Raw genomic sequence first — 23,598 nt, forward strand, 5'->3', positions numbered from 1 at the left:
AAAAGAACGTCAAAGGCAAAATGAGGACCAACTACTATAAAAAGTGTACATAACCCCCTCCCCTTTTGAAATTCTCGGCACGACACTGTTAGTGGAGCGAATAATATGAATCCTCGGCCACTTAACCGCAAGAGTACCACTTACCAGAATTCGAGAGCTGTGGACAGTGTGGCCAACCTAAAGAAAGTTATGATGAAACGTGTAGATAAATTTTGACTCACCCTTGTACCTTTCATGCAGTATCAGAATATCCAATGGGACAATGGAAAGTATTCACCAGTGTGACTGTTTTCAAATTGTAACATGTATAATCACTTCTTGTGAAAAATAGAAAGAAAGAATGTTATAGTATAATGTTTTGTTGTTGAGCAACAGGTTGTTGAAAACAATTGAAGGAGATAACAAGAACGTCTTCTATATAGTTCGAATCATAGTAATTGGTGCATAATTTAATGTATTTATTTAGTGCAAATAATAAGTATACTCATCAGAGAACAGTGCTGTGATTTTGAACTATTTACATTATTGTTATTTCATAATTTGCTGTGAAGTAGAACAGTGATTTACTGAGTATAATCTAAAATGCTCAAGCCCCTATGACACTAGCAACAAATGGCGACCGTGTGGCAGGACTCTGAAGTTAAGTAGTTCTTCGTATAAATGATGTGAAATATAATCTCAGTAGGTCTGGGATTGAAGCGAATTCTAACTGCATTTGATTCATATTCAAGTATTTAAGAGTAAGTTTTTTTTATCGTTAGAGCAAAATGTCTTCCAGAGATTCATCTAAATCTCGTAGCAGAAACAAGACTGCTACGCAATACGAAGGCACATATTCTCTGGACGTGGAAGGAAGTGCATGTAGAAGCTTTCGAAAGGTTACGTGATTTGGTTATATCTCCAAAAGCTTTAGCACAGTCTAATTTTTCTAAACCTTTTAACATAAATGTAGATGGTTCAAAGAAAGGTATTGGAGGTATTTTATGGCAAAATGGAGATACATCAGAAGACAATCCCAGGATTATTCAATATGCAAGTAAAGTTCTTCGTTGTAATCAGTTATCTTACAGCACACATGAAATTGAATGTTTAGCAATTCTTTTGCCTTTGAGAAACTTTATATTTATTTAGCCAGAATTAAAATTAATTTGTTCACAGATCATAAATCTATTTGTAGGCTGGAGTCAGCAAGAACTTTAAATCCATGTTTAAATAGATAGTGCTTAAAACTGCAGGTTTTTGATTATGATAGCCACCATGTTTCGGAAGTAAACAATCAAGCGGCTGACACATTAAGTCGATATCCTGATACTACTACAGTAAATATTTCTTCATCCGAGTTGTTTATTAATAACTTAAAATTGGATATTATTGAAGAAGATACCTTGGAGTTGTGGAAGGAGTCTCAACATCGTGACGCATATTGTAGTGCTTTAATTCAGAAGATTGATACGGAAATCTTTCCAAGTCTTGTAAGACTCAGTATGCTCTCCAAGATAGCATTTTATTTTTAAAATATGTTCATGAAGATAATTGGAGATTAGTTGTGCCAGTTTCATTAATACTGAAAATCTTACATAAACTGCATGATTTGCAAAGACATTTTGGATATAGAAAGGTTTTCAGTAAATGTTAGAATGTATATTATTGGCCAAAGATGAACTTCAGTATTAAACAATATTTGAATAATTGTTTAACTTGCGCTGAACTAAACAAGCTGTTTTGAAATATGAAAAGGATGATTTACACGTTCATTCTACCAGTCCACATTATTTGATTTCAGTTGGGGAACTATGAGTAGACCTCGGATTTTAGGCCTTTAACCTATTTTTTCCTTTGCAGGTAAATAAAAAATAACAAGTAATGTTGGCGTTTCATTTAAAAATGAAACTTTCACGTCAGTTCGCTCCTTTTGTGGCATTCACCCCTAGCGAAGTAACATTTCAGTATTCAAATTTGCACTATGTACCATGTTTCTGTTGAAAGATAATTTTCAGCATATAAAATAATCCTCACAGACAAAAGGCGGAATTTGATTGTGGTTAACATTAAAAAAGACTCACTATGACGATGATAAAATTCAAGTATAATTCCAGATTTTCGAGGTGAACTTTCCAAACATTCAAAGGTACAAGCAGATGTTTTCTCTATTCCAATCTTACCGACTCTCACCATCTCCACATACAAATAACAGTATAAAGGGTCTGTATGATTCAAATACACCCAAGAATTTAACTAATCAACTTCAAGATAGGAATTGTAGCTTTCCTGGCAACTTGATTCGAACAAGTGTTCTTGGGTTACCAGCCAGGTTAAATTGGAGTTGGCTTCCAACGTTTCGAGGGCATACAGTGCTCTCATCTTCAGGGAATGTAGAAATGGAGGCCAGTGTAGGTTAACATACATGACTATAATGTGGAGGAGTTTGGATTCTGTCTCCGCCAAATTATAGTCATGTATATTAACCTAAACTGGTTTCCATTTCTACATTCCCTGAAGATGAGAGCAATGTATGCCCTTGAAACGTTGGAAGCCAACTCCAATTTAACCTGGCTGGTAACCCAAGAACACTTGTTCGAACTTCAAGATATCTTATTTTGGAATAATCTTCCGTCTGTCAGATTGTTCTGCAAAAGAGTCTAAAAAGTAAACAGATGAGATTTTTTTTTCATTCAGCTTTCTTTTTCTTCCCCGATAAAAATAAAAGCAAAACTGAGAGAAACTTGCCTCAGGGCATTTATAAATATGTATAAATTTAATGGGATATGGATTAATGAAAGTTGCAATTTTTCACGTCTACGGAGAAATATATTGGAATAGAGAAAAAATCTACTTCTACCTTTTTTAATGTTATACCAAAATCCACTCATAATTCCCAGAGCCTAGAATTCACGTATAATTCCAGAAGTTCAAGGAATTCCAAGTGAGTACTCACCCTGATATTGTGCAGCAAATTATACATACGTATTTTAGTTATCATATCAACAAGTAACTTTTGATAACAGCACAAGTATAGTATGAATATAATTTGTGGATAATTCTGAAAATTATGTAAAGGAAAATTTGGTTAGAAATTTATTTGATTGCTATATATATATCTATTAACATTTTTACGGTTTTTGTGCAATTTTGTATCTAATCATTATTTTTCAGGAATTTCGTTTTTTGGGACCTATTTCAAATTTAAGATTTTTGGAACCTATTCTAGGATTTTTAGAACCTATTTTAGGATCTTTAGAATCTATTTTAGGAATCTAAAAGCACACTTTTTAGAACCTAATACTCCGAGGTCTAGCTATGAGTGAGTAGTGTAATCCGGTCTGGGAAATCTCAAGAAACACATATTTATTTGAAAATGTCCGAACATTTTTCTCATATGTCGACCAGTGATGATCAGTCTCTACCAAAGGCAAGCAGTTGAGTTATATAAGGACAAGTGGCTCAGGTCCGATTGGAAATCCATGCCGTTTTAGACGTACCTGGTGATGTATATTTAACACTTTAATGTACGAAAGTGGTTTGAAAATGGGAAAAGGGGATTCCATTAAATGATTTAAGCTACATGCGCGGATTGTTAAGTCTCAAACATCCAACTTTACCATCACAGCAAAGGAGGTGGCCGGCTGGGGAGGGGGTGTTGGAGAATCTAGAGAGAGAGAGAGCGAGAGAGATGCTTTTGAGAGGCAATCCCAAGCAACGTAGGCCCTGGATTGCCCATTTCGTCGAGAAGAGGGCCCCGTTTTCTTGGGAACATTACATTTATTCACTGCCCCGTTATCAGAGTTTCCGATCTCTTGCTATTTCCTTGCGCCGAAACAATTCACTTAGTGCGGACGAGATGGGACCATTCCGGACCGGGTAGCTTCCTCTCGGTGTGTGCTTCGTACGACCGCCAAACACACACCGCTCCAGAGTTGCTTGTCCAGGCTGGAGAGTGCCATCCTCTTGCACTGGATTTCCTGGAATTCCTGCTTAAATTGAGCCACTCACTCTCCGCTTTTTTTTTCCTTTTTTTTCTCCAACTCCTCTTTATCGGGATTTCTCATGGTTTGTTTCTCCTTGAAATTTTGGTATTTTATCTTACCATCTTTCGTCCATTTCCATAAGAACAACCCCTCCTTCAATTTCAGTAAACAGATTCTCCATTAAATTGCCGACAGCCCGATGCGGGCAAAGGGGCACATGCCATTGCTTCGAAAAATGTCCGACAATGCAAAAGAAAAACGTCGATAGTGAATATTGACCACGTAAGCAAATATGTACAGTTTATTTAATGCAGTGTAGATATTATGAAATTGTTCTCGTTTGATTTATATACGAATCTTTCCATAAGAAAGAAGTCTCACTTTATATGCCAATTGAACAAAATTTTTATAATTATTATTCTTTGGAACATGAAGAACAAGCTGCCGGGACCCGTGGCAAAGTGGTTAGCACATCGCGCTACGACACCAGGGGTTCCGGGTTTAAATCCCGCCCTTGGCATGGATGTTTGTGAGTGTCCATTCATGAATTTCATCATTCAACACTCATTCCCATCTTCGCAAATTAGCCAAAAGTGGCACAAATAGCGAAGTAAAATAAAGCAAATCAGTCAATCAATGAACAACAAGTTGTCCCACTACGCTAGAAATTATTAAAAAAATCTAAAATATTCTGCCGGTAGAAGTTTACCGTCTCCTGTCAATTTACATAAATTAGAAGCAATTTTTTTTTCTTAGGCGCATGCGCGTTGAAGTTGCCACATTTTTGTGCCGTGGCTGGAATGAGAATGAAGCATTGCGCCTGTAACTAACTAACTAACTCTCTAACCTTCTCGAACCCGAAGGTTAATGGCTGCAGTAACACAGGCCTTCCATCTGTCCCTATCTTGAGCAAGATCTATATACTCTTTTCCATCTCTACCGATTTCCTTTAGGTCCATCTCAACATTATCCCTCTATCGTCGTCTTGGCCTTCTTACAGGTCTCTTACCATCAGGTATCCAACAAGAATCTTCTCTTCTTTCCTCTCCTATTCGTACCACATGGCCTGCCCACTAAGTCTTCTTGATTTAATCATTTTAGTAATATCTGGACATAAATACAAACTATAGCTATACTTCTAAATTATGTAACCTTCTCCTCTCACCTGTCTCCTCATCCTTTTTTTGCGCTGGTAACAGTTTCGAATAAACACATGCACACGTAACACAGACATGTTATGTACGTAGGTTTGTTGAACATTGAGGCATATAAGAAAAAAAAACTTTGTAAATTAAATTAAAATAGTATATAAAGCAGAAAGATAGATAATGATTACAAACTGAACTTTCGTGGACACCACGGAATTTAAAATAAACAGAATCACTAAAGTTACACAAACATCAATTGTGTTCAACAATAGGTGTTAGTACTTTGAAAACGGCCACTGTAATTTTTATTGTAGTTGTATAACGGTCAAAATTGACGGTGTTAGTCAACTTACAAAAATTGGCAACAAATGTATATTTTACTACCGTAATTGTAATTTTACGGTATACACAACAACAGTGATATCACTGTAAAATTACGCAGGTTTCACCAAGAAAATTAACGAAATTGCACTATAATAACACCGAAATATTGCTCATTCAGTAACATTGACATTTAACACTAATTTTACACCCACCTGATGGCGACAGTAACAGTGACTACAGTTTGCACAATACAATAGTAACAAAATGTTACATTTTCAAAAACAATCGTGTAGTATTTCATTGATTCATTTGTTGGTAGTGTATTTGCGAAGGTTGAGTTGAATTCACTGTCTTCGACTTTCTTGCCGACAGAGTGGTTATCACAGCCTGAAGTCCCAGGGTCGAATCCCGGTCTGGGATGGTTGTTCTTTATGAGTGTCCCTTCATCATAAAATAATAATAACCCGTTGCGCAACAGCCCGTGGGGCCAGGGCCTATAATCTGTCCCAGCTAACTGTGGAGCAGGCAATCGAAAACAAGTTTCTGCGCAAGTAGTGACGCGAGACGGCTCCACCAATGAACACGTGAGAGGAACGGAATTGCGTGGAGGGGGAAAGCGACTGCAGTTACCAGCCTTCCCAGCAGCCTGCCGAGGAGCGAGTATCATCTAACCTGTTACAGGGTGACGTGTGGTCAGCACGACGAACCGCCAGTCGCTGCTGTAGGTTTGCATGACCCGGTGTACGTTAGCCTTTAGACAGCACGGCCACGGTGCAGGACTCAACTTCATCATATCATCACTCATCTTCCATTAGCTAAAAGTGGCAGAAAAGGCGAAGTAAAAGAATCTAAATCAATCAATCAATTCATTTTTTTGTATTTACTGTACTTTACAACCCCCCGAGATATTTGATAAGACTTGATATCAATCAAATTTTGAAATTGTAGCGTGAAAATATCCTAGTTCTGGGGGAAAGCATCACCCTCACATGTCCCCTCACTTTAAGCACAGCTGCCCCCTGAGGAAAAATCCTCCGGAGGACCTTGCGTAGGAGCGTTCTATATATAGCATTTGCAAGAACCTCAATGTACTCTGCAAATTACAAGGGCAACCAATTAGTCGCTTTTTGGAAGCATGAGGTTTCCGTTAACGAGAAAGCGGTGAAAGAATTAAAGGAGACGAGATCTTCGTTTAATTCGAGCACTATGAACTAGATAGAGAACAATTGACATGCAAATTGCGACTGAGTTCCTCCTAAGCTCGAGGTCTTAACTCCGTAAGCATCCCGAAGACATCGCACATCCCGTTGGCATTAATGAGTTCTTGCTCCGAAAGACAGATAACAGCTTCAACAGGACAACGTCAATTAATAAGCTATTCCGATCATGTTAACTGATAGTGTTATTTCCGGGAAGTTAGGGAGTTGAAAGAAGGTGGTTTTATGTTCAAAGAAAGTCACGTTTTGTCGCAACAAAAGGTTCAAATTTCTTATTTTCTTAAGTAAATTCCTTACTAAACCATTTCTTAATATAAACATAGATTAGTCTTTGAATATAGGAGTTGTGAACCTGGTGAATTTTCGTCTTGAGAGTCGTTTAAAGACAGATAAAAATTGAACAAACATTAGTTTAACATGACTACCTCAAACACAAATGTGTAAATTGAGAATAATATGTTTACTCCAAATACACATGATATTGCATAAAGTGCTAATGTTGAACTTTTGGTGCTAAAAAGCAAATTTTTATTAAATGTTGTTCAGTGTGATGCACTAAAATCTGCATCAATTGTGAATATGACATGAGAAAATTTAAATCAAACGAGAATCGCAGTTGCATGCACTATAAGTAAATCAACCTTGAATCGACATATGTGCGTCATTACCAACTTCATTTTGATACTTGTGAAGACTGCATGATAGCTAATCGATTCGTTTTGAATTTAGATTCGAAGGTCCATTGATTCATTAATATATTTGTAAAACATTAGTATCATATTTGTAATTAAAGAGTAGTATATGCACAGTGATATCTAATATGTGGAAATTGAGCAATGCATAAATACTTGGGGCGTTCAAAAATGATTGGCACTACATTTTTTTTTTTATTCACAGGTACCATTTATTGAACAATCGAATACAGATTATATTAAAGGTATACCCCGCCAATGTCTATACACTGTTTTCATCGTTCTGGCAGCTTAGTATTTTGCGTAGCAAACCATTCTGGGGGTATCCCGGCGCCACTGGCGGACAACTGCTTGAAGTTCGTCATTTGTGGTGAACTTCTTACCCCGCATGACCTCTTTCATTGTGTCGAATAGGGCATAGTCTCTAGAAGCGAGAGCCGGCGAATATGGAGGATGTGGCAGCACAGTAAACCCTAGTTCACGCACGGTGGCCATGGTCTGGCGACTGGCATGTGGACGCGCATTGTCTTGTTGTAGAAGAACCCCACGTCCCCCTTTTCCGTGGCGTCGTTGTTGAATGCGTAGGTGGGGTTGGAGCAGTGAATTGCAGTACCGATCACTGTTGATGGTCGTATTGGGAAGGAGCCAGTCCACCAGAAGTATCCCTTCCTGATCCCAGAACACAATCGGCATTTGTTTGTGCACGAATAGTCCCGGCCGTGACTTCTTGGGATGAGGGCTCCCAGTATGCCTCCACTCCATAGACTGGCGATTTTTTCTGGAGTCTCGTGGAAGAACCATGACTCGTCGACGATGACCAGACGCTCAAAGAACTCCGCTGGATCTGCACTGTACTGTTGCACCATCTGTTCGCATTTCTCCACACGCTACTGTTTCTGCGGTCTGGTGAGGGAATGGGGAACCCATTTGGCACACACCTTCTTCATCTTCAAATCCTCATGGATGATGGTGTGGAGGGTTTCCCGTGATAAACCTGTTGCCGTCTGTAGTTCATCAAACGTCATGCGTCTGTTCGTCATTATCAATTCATTGACACGCTGGGCATTGTTTGCTTTGCGTGCAGTTGCTGGCCGCCCAGTGCTTTTGAATTTTTTCACACAGTCCCTGCCATCTTTGAACTCTGCTACCCACCGAAACACGGATCTGCGACTTGGTGCTGTCTCCCCACATGTGGCTACTAACCTCTTGTGTATGTCTGAAGCAGTCACTCCTTCCCTCCAGAGAAACCACACTGTCCACCGTTGACCATGCGTGTCTGCTTCCATGTTGTCGGATCGCTGTCCAGCAGCGTACTGGCATGCCGGAACGAATGCTGCTGCTATGCGCTACCTATGGGAAGCAGCAACACCATCTGGTGGCAGTAGACAGTACTATCGTCTATCTTCACGAAGACATCGACACACATTTCACACTGCTACTTTGCAGGAGTTATATGGGGAGTGCCAATCAATATTGAACGAACTAAATACATACAATGTTTTTGAAAACAGTATTACTTTGTAAAATAATGTACCAAATATGTTCTGAAAGCAATTGAACTTAAATATTTCAAAACATGTAAAACGTTGGATCAATTAAAAAGCAATTTCTAATATTTTCCTGCCAATTGTGATTGGTATTGTGTGAAACTCCGAGAACTGAAACCAAACCTCTTTACACACATAGCACGCAACTTGTTTCTGCAACATAAAAACATTTGGTGCAGGAACCTCCTCCCCGAAGAAATGTCATTTGTTAAGTGTAACACACCCATCCCCAACACACACACCCGACTCGAAGCAATGTGGACATGTTGGGTCAAGTAATGATCAACCTAAGACTAAGATTTAAATGAGCGTTGTGTTAAAAACTTGAGAACTATTTTAACAAGAAATCAACTTACGGTTACATGTGTTTCACATGAACGAAATGTTTCATTGTTAGGATATTACAATCGTACAAGTAACGCCTGCTGGCGTACTCAAAACAGTTCATCGATTGCAGATGTTGGGAGATCAAAGCAGAAGGACGCAGGTTCTCCATGTACAAAATTAATTGTTCTGCTATTACTGTAGATTTACATTTCGCAAACCATTTTTTTTTGAAAAGCCGAACTTTAAAATTAAACCGTGGAAGGAGATCGTTAAATTATTAGATATATAGTACTCCTTCCTTGCAATAATTATACGATTCTGGAAAATTAATTTCTTGGATGCTGAAGTTACAATGATAGGAATTGACCAGAAAGTTAATTGTAACGAATATTATATAGAATACATACTATAAAATGAATAATGATTAACAATCTAATCCCATAGTGATACTTTCAATGTTACAAAACCATAAACAGAAATAGTGTGTGTAGTGCAACTAAACCATAACCAAGTAACTACTCCACTAACTAAAAGTACAACGCATATGAGGGGTCATGCCAGACAAAGATTTGCCTGTACATTTGGTGGACTGGTTTGAATCTCGACGGATTGATTCTTGGGTATGGCTCGACTCTTTGTATGTGGACAATTGTGTATTTTGTCAGTTCATCATCCATCCTTTATTGCCGAAAAAACTCGATTATTGGATCGGGTGTAAAACATGGTAAGTGACATTTTGGTCATTTCCAAGTTCATTAAGAAAAAGAGTTATTAGAAGCTATACTGTAGATAAATTGTTTTCGTGTTGTGTTTACCAATTTCAGAAGGCTTCACTGAGTCCAATGTAAATTGTATGACAGGGCAATTTTACTCGAAAATTGAAGGATGGCACATTTTACTTTGTAAAAATTACCAAAATGTAACTTACCTTGTTTTACACCCAAGACCTTAAATTCTAATAAGAGTATACCGACTAAAAATGCCACGAGCTGACAAATACAACAATATGTATTGTGTAATGCTAAGAAAAAATGTAAATATATGTCCTATCCATTGCACCCTGTCATGAAGGCATATAGGTGGTATGGAGGTATGGTACCACACATTCTGGATCATAACCTTACTGAGAATGGTGTGATCAGCATCACCGCCCGGCATTTCGCACGAGGGTTACACTTGATGAGACCCGAGTCTCCCACCTGGAAGTCAGACGCTCTACCACTTGGCTACCGTCTCTGAAAACATTAGATCAAGTTTGAAATGAGAATTTATATATTCCAAAATGCAGTGGCGGCGATTGGGTGACAAAACTGGGGGGTTAGGACAGTGCTTTCTCTAGGTAGACAAGGTTTAGCATTAAGAAGCGATAGTACGGGTATAAAACGTGAGAAGGCAACTTCCCTCCTCCCCTAATCGCCACCACTGACAAATTGGTTTTACGTTCACTATGTTGTTGTAATCCCATCTTAATTCAATTTAATGCAATTTGTACAGAAGGGTACTCAATTGCAAAAAGAGCCTGAAGCACCGCCACCATGTTGTAATCCCATCTTAACAGGGATCTGAAGTCACAGGGATGCTTCAATAATACATTTCAGGTAGAGCTTAAATATACTTGTGAGTTGAACCTGCTCCGACTAAGAGGAAGGGGATATGGATGATTGAATTTAGGTTATTCACGGTTGTTCATACCTGGTAGGCGAATGATGTTCTTGTCCAGATGCTTCTTGCAGACCGAATTGTGACTGATGCCAAGGTTCGATACTGTGACCCTTGACTCACTATTCCGAGTAATCCCGCACGAATGGCTTCGTAAACTTCGTACACCGTCGTTGTAGTTTGTTCGTTGTAAAGTGCATGAGTAAAATAAGAGAAATGAGAGCGAGCTCTGGGGCGAGCTTGCTTTTATAATCTTTTGTTTCGAAAGGTTATTACACCTTTTGAGCACGCTGGATCATGTTAGATTCACGTATTGCCTCTCAGTCAATGCTTCGAGGAAGTTACGAAGTTTGCGCATTCTTGAGATTGCTCGCCGGTCGGACAATTCCAGTGAATAAACAATCATAAAATAATCTCTTGACGAGGTTTTCTCGTATTTTTAATCACCATATCTCTACAATATGTACAGAGAGACAAATGGATACTAGCTCTATTGTTAACGTGGGTTAGAAACCACTACGCAATGTGCTTTTCTAAGGAATCAAATCCAAAATTATCTTGATTGCGAGGGACAACCTTACCTACTACTGGAGAAGTACTGAGGTATTGTTCAAAATATGCGAAAGGAAGAATACATTATTGAAAACAGGTTTAACCCTAGTATGCACATTTAGCAGAGTAGCTACGTTTAAATTACTATAAAAATTAGAAATTTAAAAACTTCTCTTTGGAAAGGAATAAACATTACTGGAAATGTTCAATTCGAGTTTCGATATAAACTTAGGAGCAAGTCCTAAGTAAACCAAATAGCCTAGAGCTTTTAATTAAACACAGCAATTATCTTTTACCTTAACGAATAACTCGATAAGAATTTACTCCAAGTGATTCAGAGTTAATTTAGCTCTCTTTGTAGAGGTTGAATGACTTAACTCTTAATGTTTACATTTAGTAGTTTTGCGTAATGTATACATATTGATCACTAATTTCCAAGCTTTATATAGACGGATGGCACGATTCAAACGAAAAATAAATCGTCTAAAATGAAATCTCATAATAAAACGTCTAAAATGAAATCTCATAATTTTGAGTCAGTATACCATTTCCAAATACGCTGTGCAAAAGGAACCAACTACCCCAATACAAAGTGAGCAGAATGTGCGTTGATAAAAGTAAACTTACTCACCAGTAAGGGTTCGTACCATAAAAGAGAAGAAAAACTATCCGCTTACCTATGATAGAATAAGACTTATTAAGATATTAGTAATTATATCAATCCAAATAAAATGTTTTCAATGTACATCTTGATACGTTGAGGCTAAGTCAGGTATGCTATTGTATATTGAAGTGGATTATTCTAAGAATGATTGCAACTGATTTTTGACAAGCGCTATCAAATGCGAAGATATGGTTGAAACCAACCTACATACATACACACTAAGCTGTGAATGATTCTACTTAGTTGTATTGTATAAATCGATACTTTAAAACCCATCCAAAATGGAAAATGCACATAAAGATATATAATTGAATATTAAAAAAGTAAAATGTTGATTTCAAACCGCAAGACACAATAGTTTGTTTTTGTATGAGTGAATGTTTCAAGGAATATCGTAGAAAACTATATCTTGAGGTATGAGTTGGCATAAGTGTCTAAATTGGGTTAGATCAAATGTACAATTCGAGAATAAATATTCACATTTCTTAAAACACAGAATAGTACTAACGTTAATATATATAAATACAAAACAGCAGTTTTATGTGTATTACTATATGAAATTGAAATATGTTCCTTTACAATGAAAGATAAACATTTTTTTTGTAAAACAATGCTTATATAAATATGAAAGAGAAACAAATAAATGACGATATTAATCTTATAATATTAGAATAATAATTTAATATGGTACAAACGGGAGAGGTGAATCTTTGTTGGTAAACGTAATGGTATAAGAGACCTATAGGAACGCTAAAACAAAGGTGAGAGGAAGGAAATTAACAAGGATAGTTAAGATTAGGTTAATTTTGTTCACCTTAGAGAGAGAGAGAGAAATTGATGACATATGCTGCTCTTGCCATAAACCTTCAAGTTTAAGAATTACAGAGAGATATTTGGTTTTCTAGTTAATCTTTGTCGTGTGTAGATATTTCATATATGTAAGAAATGTTATAAGTTACATTGTTTCCAAGGGTATATGTACACTCCTTGAAGGAAAATATTTATTTTTGTAAATGTATTCATCCCTACATTCTAGTTTGGCAATTTTCTATTTGGTTATGATACACAACGATAGCATAATAAATACACAAAATATATTAAATTTAAATCTGACAAGAACGTAAAATTAGCTTCTGAGATCAGATACAATTGTGATTAGTGTTAGGAATGCATAATGTTAAGAAAATATCAACAAAACGAAGAAGCATGGTAGAGTATAAAATATCAAGACTTTATTAATCAGAAAAAGGTCTTTATTGACATTCCTTTTCGACTCCTTTACAAGAAACATATATTTTGAAATTTAAAGTATTAGCAATAGAGGTAGACAGAATAATAATACAAGGTATCTCGATATTTTTGGAAATCACATTAAATGTCTAATGAAGTGACAAATTCTTAGAATTTAACATTTAGGAACGTAACACCACATTAAAATTAATTTCGAAAATAATTTAAATTTGCACTGATTTATGGATAAAAGAAAAACATTGATAACACTATATTTTTCTTCAAAATGTGTTATCTATTTTACATTTATGAAACATCTACCGTAGTTTATATTTAATGCATAATACAGAAAAAAATATCATTTCCTGTCTTTCCAAAGACACTGAAAATACATAAAATTGTATCAATAATTTACCATTAACAAAATATATTTTATTTCGCAAAGAATGTTAAGTATCGTGTCTCTATAGCACACAAATCATAAATAACATTTGCAGGAGCACAACTGTCTTAATGTTAAGTGCATGTGTATTTTTATGCTTACTCTCCAAAAAGTTATAGTTAGAACATTCTATTGAGTCCCCATTCAAGGTATCTTCAAATTTTCTTCTAGTCCTTACATTACAACGTGAAAATACAAACAACAATTTTACTACTAATGGAACAAATTATATACAAACTATTCAAACAAAAACTCCAACCACATTGCAAAATCATTCGCTAAAAAAATCTTAGTTTCACCTCCTTCGTGTCCACACTTGCAAAGTAAAAAATATATTTTCTGCAGGCAAACAAGTTGCACTCCCTGAGTCACAAACCTACGGCATCTTGTGTTTCTTGCTCAAACTACAATCTATTATATTCATAACGTTGCATCCGATCATGATACGATTACTCTCTCAAAGGTCCATATCACGTTCTGGAACTAGTCCCTCAGGCACAAGATATGAGCTTACCGGCAAGACTTTTGCGATATGCTCATGAATTCCAGCTCCAGTTACGCTGGAACTTTAAATCCTGGAAGTTGTGCCTAATGATAATTAAGTCATAAGGCTGGAAACCCGTGTAAAATCGCTCAATGACAAAAGTCAAAAAGCTAAACTACAGTGTACATTGTTTAGAATAAGTCTGCATCGAGTGACACGCTAAATTCTGTAAATGCATGACGAGCATTGTGAACCTGCGATGGTCACTTTGACAAGTCTTTGAATACGTCCTATTCTATGCTGGAATCTTCTAAATCTAGTGTCTTAACTCTCGTCCACAGGTTTAGAGAGAAATGACTGGTTGTATTGGACGTACCAATCTTTAGGATGAGAAGGATTCGGCTTTTTCGTTCGTTCGCTCCTTTTAATTGTTCCTGTGCTTCCCGAGCTGTGATCACCTTCATCCGACTTGGCTGGTGCCGGTTTATGAGGAGTACCAGCAGCTGATTTTGTAGGAGAGGTCGGTTCTGAGACATTGACAATGTTTTGGGAAATTCTTGCGTGGTCTACTGACTGTTGGCGCTGCGTTGGCTTCTTGGAGATTGTTGGTTTGATTATTACGCGCGGTTGTGCCTTTTCTATTCTTGATGGTTCGTTCTTAGGTTTTCCTTCCTGCCCCTTGCTTCTGGGAAGGGTGCGCTTCGTGTCTTGAGGAACTTCTGCCCCGCTAGCACTCTGGTGCCTTCTCAGCGTCGAGGTGCCTCTCGGTGGTGGCGCTGGTGGGATGCCTGAAGAGAACGTCTGGGTTTGAGAGTCCTGCATGACCTTGTGAGTTGGGGTTGTGGGTTGCGAAGTGGATCCTCGCCCCAGGGAATGAGTCGAGTTCGGCAAAATGAGCTGCTGGGGTTGTAGCTGGAGGGATCTTCTTTTAGCAGCTGCTGCCTTCGCTGGCGACATCTGTTCCTTTGCTTGACTCGCCGGCAACTCTGGAAGAACCTTAGGATAGTTCAGCTTCTTGATGCTGGTCAGGGCATCACCGTGCCTTTCTTCTGCGGACGATGCTGTCTCATCACGCGAGGTAACATTGACGTCCAGATTATCTGTGCTCGACGCCTGCATGTTTAAGGTCTTTGCATTGGAAAAAGTCTGCATCGGAGCCCTGTTCTCAATTATAACCGCGGGTTCCTGAGGAACTTTTGGGATTATATTGATTGTTGTCGAGCTCCGTCGCAGTTCTTGTTTCACTGCGTCAAGTCCTTGTTGGGACTTTTCTGGGACTGCGGACTCGACCCGTACGTTTTCAACTTCCGGAAGGAACGGCTTTTGCTCCTTCTGCTCGTTGAGGATCTCTTTGGATTGCGATTTCTCCTTCTGTCGACCACCAGGTGTAGCGTCCACAGCGATGGACACTTTCTTCCCAGTCTTTGCAGGCTTCTTCTGGATGGTGGTTACTGATACTTTATCCAGGGAAGTATCCGTGCTTGCCTCCTCTTTAGGCACCTTGGGGTCTGGCCTGCGGAATATTTTCGGGGAGTACTTCTGGATGAAGTCTTGTGCGATCCAATCACGGACTTTGGTCTGAGGGTCCAGAGTGCTGATGCTGCACTGACGTGCGAGCCATCTTCGTCGTCTCTGCTCCTCATCTTCCTCTTCTTCTATCGTACCAGGGCACCGCACAGCCGATGCTTTTTCTAGCGTGTTAACCTTCTTGTTGGCCAACTTCTCCTTAGCAATCACCTCGTTGTAATGCTCTTCGTCGTCGCCTGCCGCTTTGTACTTCTTCTGCAACAACCTCTCCTGCAACTTGAGTTTGTCCCTTTGGTAGTATATCCCAGCGAAGGCACAAAGGTTAACAACAAGAAAGCATATCCCGACAACGATCACTATGCTGAGAGCTACCGAACTCTCTCCGTGGTGCACCGTGGGGAGACTCACCTCTGCTTCTTCGCGCTTCGCATCCGATGGTCCGTCCATCATTCCAGGTTTCTCCTTTGATATGTCCGTCGCGTCTGTCCTCTCGGGTATCATCGGCTTGTAAGGCGTCAGCAAGTCCTTGATGATCTTGGTGGGTTCGTAGGGGGCGGTTGGGGGACCAGGATGATACTTTATCCACGGAGGTGGAATCTGGCTGGGTAGAGGGTAAATGGATGATGTGGGTGGACGACGAGTGTTCGAAAAGTTGGGAATATTTGATTTAGCAATTGTAGGGTTTTTGGAGATGTCTGGAAGCACTTTGTTCCAGAACTCCATCGACTGCTTTCGGTAGTATTGCTGAACGCGTGGAGGAGTATCTGCAATGATATAAAACAGAGCATCATAATTATGTATTGTATGTTTAAGCACAGCCAGAAAATAAATGAAATAACAATACAATAATACTAAAATTTCGTCTCCTCTAAGCAATGAAAGGGGAAACTAAATTAACATATTTTTTTTAAAAAAAGAAAACATATAGATGATATTCATTAATTAGACAATTAAAAATTATGAAGAAACTATCTGATATTTTGTACAATATTAAAAGCTATTATTTTATTTTTTTAAATTTTATTTTACCTAAAGTTTCAGATACAGTACTGAATGACCATTTTACACTGAAACAGTAACAGCAGGAAAATAACAATAACAACAAAATAGAGTACAAGACAAACAAAACAAATCAAAATTATACATACATCGTTAACAATTTTCTAAAACTTTGTTCTGGCAAGAATATGTCCACATTTGGAGGCAGGTTATTATACGAGTGAGGAAGCCTGTAGAAAAGAGACCGCTGTAGAAGGGAGAGCCTTGTGGTGGGAATGTTAAAGAGCTTAACGTTGCGGGTTTGCCCGTGTGGGAACACGTAGATGAAATTTGTTGAGCAGAAATTCGGATTTAATTTTACCATTCAAGATTTTGTGCAAGAATTTCATGTCTGCTAATTCGCGACGAGTGTGTGGTGGTTGGATATTGAAGACAGACATAATATCTGTTTTCTGAAGGTGCCTCAGAGAAGGTATTCTGTGGCGAGCAATGGCGAGGAAAAAAGTTGAGAACAGAATCAATCCGGGAAAGATTTGTGTTTGAAGCCATGGTCCAGATAGGAGACACAAACACACAAAACATTAAAGGATTAGGATATTTAGAAAGTTCAAATGTGATATTCTGACTCTGCATTTGTTTTTATCCATCTGAACTCAGAGCCTGTTGTATAAATCTGTGACGAGGAAATGTTGGCGAGAAATAAATAATGTTTTTGGGGTGTGTTCATTTAACAATGTTTTCCAAACATAGACGAAGTAAATCACATATGGATTTATAATAACTTAGACATTTTATTTAAGATTGAGTGATTATGATTATTTTATTTGCTTTTCTGCTACCTTAGCCTAATAGCGAAGATGAAAACGAGTGATGATATGATGAAACCGAGATTCGAACCAGGAACCCATAAAATTGTAGCGTGCTGTGCTAACCACTCAGCCACAGTGGAAAACCTCTTGATGTAACTAAACGTGTTTTCATACAGGACAGAATATAATAATTTGGCACCAATAGAATTTCTACATGCTACAGAGGCCTTAGATACATTATATCTGGAACTTCAGCTAAACAAGCTCGGATCCATCGCGCATACCTTCTCACTGTACAGTACCGAAAATTCATAAGATAAAATTTGCTCTGTTTCACGATGTTTCCCAACCCTCAAGATCCATTACAACCCATAGCTTACCGACTCCATTCTTGCGCCTCTAAGGTATATATATCTTAGCTGCAAAGCTACTACATCGAACATCACGATAGTTCCTCTAATTGTCTTTGAAAATTGGCTCTTGTGTTTACATCCTGATCCTTCAGAAACCTTTGGTAAACGCACCAACAAAATAAACGTCCTTCAGAGTGTATTAGTAGGTACACGAACCGATAATTTCCAGTATGTTTTCTTGTCTAATACCATAACTGTACCTTCCAATGTGCCTTAAAGTCCACGGTTGGTGAGATACTAATCTGGCCTCTCGTCATCCTCCATGTTCTTGTGGCCTTCGATCGGGATTACGCAGTGTCAACAGCTTCGAAGCGAGGCTAAGAGTGTTTGCTCTTACGATGAGGATTCCAGAAGGAAGACTCCCGATTTGGAGGGTCAGAGATTCAACAAGGACTCGGGAAGAAACAGAGAAACTCTACGGTGCATAATTAACGTGCATTCTGGGAAGAGAGTTAGTTCCTTCTCTTCCCTGTCAATTCAAATGACGTCGTACATCATGTTTCCTAAGGCGTATTCAAAGGCACGAAAGACGTACAACCTCTTTATCTAGGCGGAGTAATCCTGTTTGGACACTGTAAATAACAGTGCGGCAATTACCGTGAAATATCAGCCATACATTTTGTAAGTGCCAGGCTAGAAAAGAGGCTTACAACTGAATAAATATATTCAGCTGCAAGTCTCAGGGTTAAACGTCCTATTTAACCACACAAAAAGGGTAAAGTAGACCTAGATGTGACACGGTCGTGCCAGATTCAACCAAGGACATTAATAGTCATAAGAATATATTTATCTCAATACAAATTGAGAATGGGCAACATGAGACTGTATATTGGTATACACGTGATACCGCCCAGGGCACGGGAAAGCATTAAGATTTGCAGTAAATAGATACAAAAACACAGAACTTACGTTTTAACATATGAATTCAGAATCTATTTATCTTGATTATGCAATTTAAAAAGAACCAAAGTTATACATCATAACGAAACTCACAAGAAAATCACAGTAACAGCACAATCTATCTCTCATGCACTTCCATTAATCTCGTAACTCCCAGCACAAGATTCATAAATATTAGGCGGGATGGTGTACTTCAACAGCCTGTTCATACGTCCGGGAAGGACATGTCAATTGTTCCTCAGATTCGGAATGGTTGTGAAGCAGATTCTGGGCGATACGATAAGTTCCAATTAGCCCCAAAATTTCGAGGTTATTACCCTTGCGGTAATAACGCCAAGTGCTCGTAAAGTGTGTATTTCGGAAGAATTTCGATAGAATACATATGCAGTACCTTGATTAAAGCTTGAAAACAAACATTCTGGAATATTATCTGTGGCGCCAGATTTTTCTATGTTGTGTAGAAGACGGTTGATTTTAAGTCTGTTGTAAAATTTAGTCCCGATTTGCCTGTGTGTTTAAGAAATTTAGAATCTATTACTGCAAGAAGTACACAGATGTCTTGTAAAGCCAATTGTCGATATTGTGAAGGTTTCATTGATTTGGAGTATTCTGAACTGGAATTTATTTTTCATTATTATATTTTAGAAATTGTATTTCAAGTATTCATATACTTCTGTTTCAAAATTCTCAAAAAAGAAAATATACTGTAATGTAGTTTTGTGTTGAACGGGATACTTCATCGAAATTCAAACTTTATTAAATGACTTTCTAGTTGATGCTAACTGCCGTTAAACTTTTAAGTCAATTACCATTTCAGATGGCCGTAGCTTCCCTTTCCCTTGCGTCAAATCGTTTTCGGAATTACATTTGCTAGTCAGACCATCAGGGTTATGCAGTTAGTGGATTGCAAGTCGATATCACTTAGATAAGGGATTGCCATCGCTTCATGGTTATCAACAGAGAGCAGATTGATTAATTTATTTAGTTTATTTTACTTCGCTTTTCTGCAACTTTTCGCTAATCGCAAATACAAGGATGAGTGATGAATGAAATTGATGAAGGGACACATTCAAGGAACCTCTATGCCCATGCCGGGAATCGAAAATGGGACCGCTACACGCAGAAAACTAAATGCATCATATCGATTGATGCACCAGAATGCATTGATTGATGCACTAAAGTGTGTCTTATGGCTTCTACAAAGAACCAGATTCACATTTAATGCATTTGGGTGCATTTTTGTATATCGTTAAGGAAACACCAAAGTGCATCATTTGATTCAAGTGAGTATTCCTTTCAGACGAGATGCACTTAAAAGTTTGGTCTGAGTTACAGAGGAGTTTATGTAGCTCAAACGAAACGTTTAAGTGCATCATCAAAAAAGATACATTCTGGTGCATCGAAACGCATCAAGGTGCATCAAAACGCATTAACTGATGCATTGAAGTGCATCTCGACTGATAGGAATCCTCACTTGAATCAAATAATGCACTTTGGTGTTTCTTTCACGACATACAAAAATGCACCCAAATGCATAAAATGTGAATCTGATTCTTTGAAGAAGCCATAAAACACACTTTAGTGCATCAATTGATGCATTCTCGTGCATCAATCGATATGATGCATTTAGTTCCCTTGATACGTTCTAAGAATTTACGCGTTGTATTATTATACTATTAATAATAACTTAATAACACTCAGTCAATGAGACTCAATGAAGTACACAGACTCTTGTCAGGTACAACACAGAGACATAAAACCACATTACTACAGTAAATATAAATTGAAAGGTTTTATTCGTTATTTATTGCAATTATAATGCAAATATACTTGAGACGAAGGCAAGAATTTCGCTTTGTCGATTTAATTGACTCAACTAAAAACGCATAAACTCAATGCGTGGCTATCGGCATACCTATGATCACATAGTTCTTGCGCCCAGAATTACCGCACAAAGAGAGATGCAATAATAATTGAGCCAATATTTGCTCTTTAGCCTTTTATTCCCAAATTAATCCTTAGGATAGCTTTATTATTTAACGTAGAATGCTTGCAGTATTATGCATAGCATCAATGCATGGCTATCGGCGTACCATACCAAGATGTATGCGCAACACAGAGGACTTCCTTTTAAGTTTAAAAGCTTCGTCGATCCGTGGCGAAAGTGTGATATTTCTTATTCGATATCCTCGCTTTTATACTATTTTAGAGGACACAGATTTAAGTACAAATGAATCACTCACTATCTACAAAAGATACTATCAACAAAACTGACATCTACACATGTATAGAAATACAAATTCACATAGTGCACTCTCGCAAACATGAAGATACATTAAACTACTCAGAATAGAGCATAAAATACAATAAACATTAAACAAAAGTTATACATTACAAACAAGGTGCAATATTACATATAATAACACAACATTTACGTGTCCTTTCATAAAAATATAATATATCAGTGACATATTTTAAAGTTGTGACGTCACATAAAAATATGGATTATATCACCCTGAGTAAAGCATCGTAGCGCACTGTGATAACAACTCCGCAACAGAGGTGGGCAGACCAGACGGAAAGAGGTAGGGAAAAAGAAACTAGGAAAAGCAGATGATAGATATGTATGTTTTGAATGATATAAATGTTAAATATATTTAAATATAATTTTAATTATTACAATTACACTATCAGCAAATATTGGAGCAGTGGGGGATTAAACCAAAATTAAGTCATTTTCGTCAATTAACCACATATAATAAATCATCCTGAGACAACACCTGATTAACATACTTATCCATATACATCCTAATAAATTTTTCCGCTATTATGTTACTTTCAATAAACAAATCATATTATGTCCCCCAACTCTTTATACTAGAATTTCCCCAAATAATAAAAATATCCCTTTTGATCTCAATACTCTCACTGGGAGGGCCTTTCACCATTATTAGGGTTCCTACCAAAATGAATTGTTATTGTCCAAATAACTAACATTAAACAATTGGTAATAACTACTATTTTAATTAGTATATCCTACTAACCTTGTATCATTACTTACGAACCTCACTAACAGCAAAAGCAATATTTGAATTATTAATAATAAACCACTAAATATATATATATATATACTAACAGAGAATGATTATATATATATATATATATATATATATATATATATATAAAATAATCATTCTCTGTTACTTACAATTGTTCTACATTAGCATGGAATGTTAATTGGACATTATCCATTATATAGTGCTTTAAACAGAAAAGGATAGATGAACACAAGCAGTACACACGCAAAGGCGAAACACATAAATAAAACACGGTCGATCATGCATGTAGTGAATCACATAACATTCAGTCGAGCAACGTAACAGTCCTACCCAAAGAACCGGATTGGAAAACTAACAAAAATCATAGAAGCAGCCTTCATAGCAAAGTTTCAAAACTCTATTAAGTCCCGAGTGTAGAATTCAAACACATATGGTCCCCTCTCCAATATATATATATATATATTTATTGCTTGACAAAAATTAGTACAGAATTCTAGGGGGTGTAGTTTCTGTCATAGGTTTGATCTCCACCACCGTAAAATAAATTTCACCTGAATACAAGAGAAAAGGTTCTCTCTCGAACACCAGACAAAGGATGATGTCGAATTGACATTGCATGCTGAAATATAGTATATTCACAGAGAGAAACAGATGAGATGAAGGGAAGAAGATAGGAGAAAAAGGAATTAGGTAGTAGTCGTGAGACAGCGAAAAAGAAGGAGAAAATGTAATGATAGAGAAGAAACAGAAAGGAAGATTGCAGGAAGAAGAAAGGGTAAAACACACACACACACGCAGTACATAATTAGAGAACATAAAGAGAAGATTGAAGAAAATAATATAGAAAGACGATCAGAAGAGAAAAGAGTAAAGAAGAACATAGAACAAGAGGGAGAGAGAAAGAGAAGGAGATAAACTTAAGAAGACAGCTATAGACAAATAATAAACAGAAAATCAGAGAAGTGAGGACGAGAAAGAGGAAGAGCAGAAAGAAGAATAAGAGCAATAGAGAGAAAAAGATAAGGAGATACGATTAAGAAGACAGATAATGGCAAGCAATAAAGAGAGAAGTAGAGAAATGAAGGAAAGAAAGAGGACAAGTAGAAAGAGGAATATAGAGCAATAGCGAGAAAAATATAAGGAGATTTTAAGAAGACACATATAGACAAGAAATGAAAAGAGAAGGAGATATGTGACGGCAAGAAAGAGGAAGATCAGAAAGAGGAACGTATAGCAAGAGAAAGAAAAAGAGAAGAAAGAAATATGAGGACACATGTAGACAAGAAATAAACAGAGAAGGCAAGGAGTGAGGACAAGGAAAGGAAGATCAGAAAGAAGAATATGGAGCAATAGAGAGAAAAAGAAAAGAAGACATATATAAACAAGAAATAAAGAGAGAAGGAAAGGGCTGATGGCAAGAAAGAGAAAGATGGAGAGAGAAATTTGAAGATAGGAACGTACAAGGGAGAGTGAGTGGAAATATGTGAGAGAGAAAGAGGGAGAGAAAGCGAATGATGGAGAGTGAGAGAGAACCTGTTTCCATGCCAGCTTAGAGGAGCCACCTCCGAGGAAAATTGAGCGGATAATACAGTTATGCAAAGTTCAAATTGATTCCTGATCTCTCACCGACTGGCTTAGCG

The 23,598-nt window shown here is 37.6% G+C and overlaps 2 protein-coding genes across 2 annotated transcripts in view; both read right to left on the minus strand.

Moving 5' to 3' along the window:
* Nucleotides 1–8,233: 8,233 nt before the first annotated feature.
* Nucleotides 8,234–8,632, minus strand: LOC145979678 (protein GVQW3-like). The gene has a single exon (XM_083112642.1). It carries the CDS (start codon nt 8,630–8,632, stop codon nt 8,234–8,236), a length of 399 nt encoding a protein of 132 aa, XP_082968768.1.
* Nucleotides 8,633–13,910: 5,278 nt separating this feature from the next.
* The window catches only part of LOC145979755 (neuroligin-4, X-linked-like), a 453,446-nt gene continuing 443,758 nt past the window's right edge, over nt 13,911–23,598 (minus strand). The window contains exon 8 of the mRNA XM_083112741.1: nt 13,911–16,542. Coding sequence (XP_082968867.1) covers nt 14,576–16,542 — 1,967 coding nt within the window. The 3' untranslated portion in view covers nt 13,911–14,575. The remainder of the gene's footprint in view (nt 16,543–23,598) is intronic.

Source organism: Lepisma saccharinum, chromosome 26, assembly GCF_977018435.1.
Source record: "Lepisma saccharinum chromosome 26, izLepSacc3.1, whole genome shotgun sequence".
In the NCBI taxonomy this organism is placed as follows: Eukaryota; Metazoa; Arthropoda; class Insecta; order Zygentoma; family Lepismatidae; genus Lepisma; species Lepisma saccharinum.

Coding starts and splice junctions, on each gene's coding strand:
- LOC145979678 (XM_083112642.1), bottom strand. CDS start 8,632: ATGGAAGCAGACACGCATGGTCAACGGTGGACAGTGTGGTTTCTCTGG.